The 465-nt window shown below is 49.9% G+C and overlaps 1 protein-coding gene across 2 annotated transcripts in view; it reads left to right on the top strand.

The window, feature by feature from the left end:
- The window catches only part of gpd2 (glycerol-3-phosphate dehydrogenase 2 (mitochondrial)), a 21,936-nt gene that overhangs the window by 2,730 nt on the left and 18,741 nt on the right, over positions 1-465 (top strand). For both annotated transcript variants that reach the window (XM_035677785.1, XM_035677786.1), the window contains one exon: positions 133-242. In XM_035677785.1, the coding sequence (XP_035533678.1) occupies positions 141-242 (102 nt within the window). In that variant the 5' untranslated portion in view covers positions 133-140. The remainder of the gene's footprint in view (positions 1-132; positions 243-465) is intronic.

The raw sequence follows: 465 nt of genomic DNA, 5'->3' as shown, positions 1-465 counted from the left end.
CTTGCCTCGTTCAGCCTGACTTGCAGCTTTTTGGATCCTCCTGCCCCCCTTACTCACTAACCCCCCCCCCCAGGCTTGCACCCCGGGTGTCTCTGCTCTGTCTCCTCACTGCACTTTACTTTCTCCCCTCAGGGCCGGCGATGGCGTTTAGGAAGGCTCTGAAACGGACGGCTGTGGTAGGCGGCGGGGCGGTCGCCGCAGTTTTTGGCCTATCGCAGCTGATCGAGTACAGGAAGACACAGGTAAGTCGAGCAGAGGTGTCGCCTGTCCGTTTGTGTCGCGCCACCAAATGTTTGAATGTTTGCTTGTTTGTTTTTTTGTCGCGTGAGCACAGTTTGCAAGAATTCCAGTTTTTCAGGATTTGAAGGCAAATATTTGAAATTCGAAGGTAACATTGAGGGACAAACCTTTTAAATATTAACATTTATTGGGCAACAGTACAGTTGTTAGAATTATATTTCTCCT

The sequence above is a fragment of the Morone saxatilis genome, unplaced genomic scaffold (assembly GCF_004916995.1).
Source record: "Morone saxatilis isolate NCDOM2014 unplaced genomic scaffold, NCSU_SB_2.0 Contig6, whole genome shotgun sequence".
Taxonomy (NCBI): domain Eukaryota; kingdom Metazoa; phylum Chordata; class Actinopteri; family Moronidae; genus Morone; species Morone saxatilis.
The sequence above is the reverse complement of the archived record's forward strand: the minus strand, read 5'-3'. Positions and strand labels throughout refer to the sequence as shown.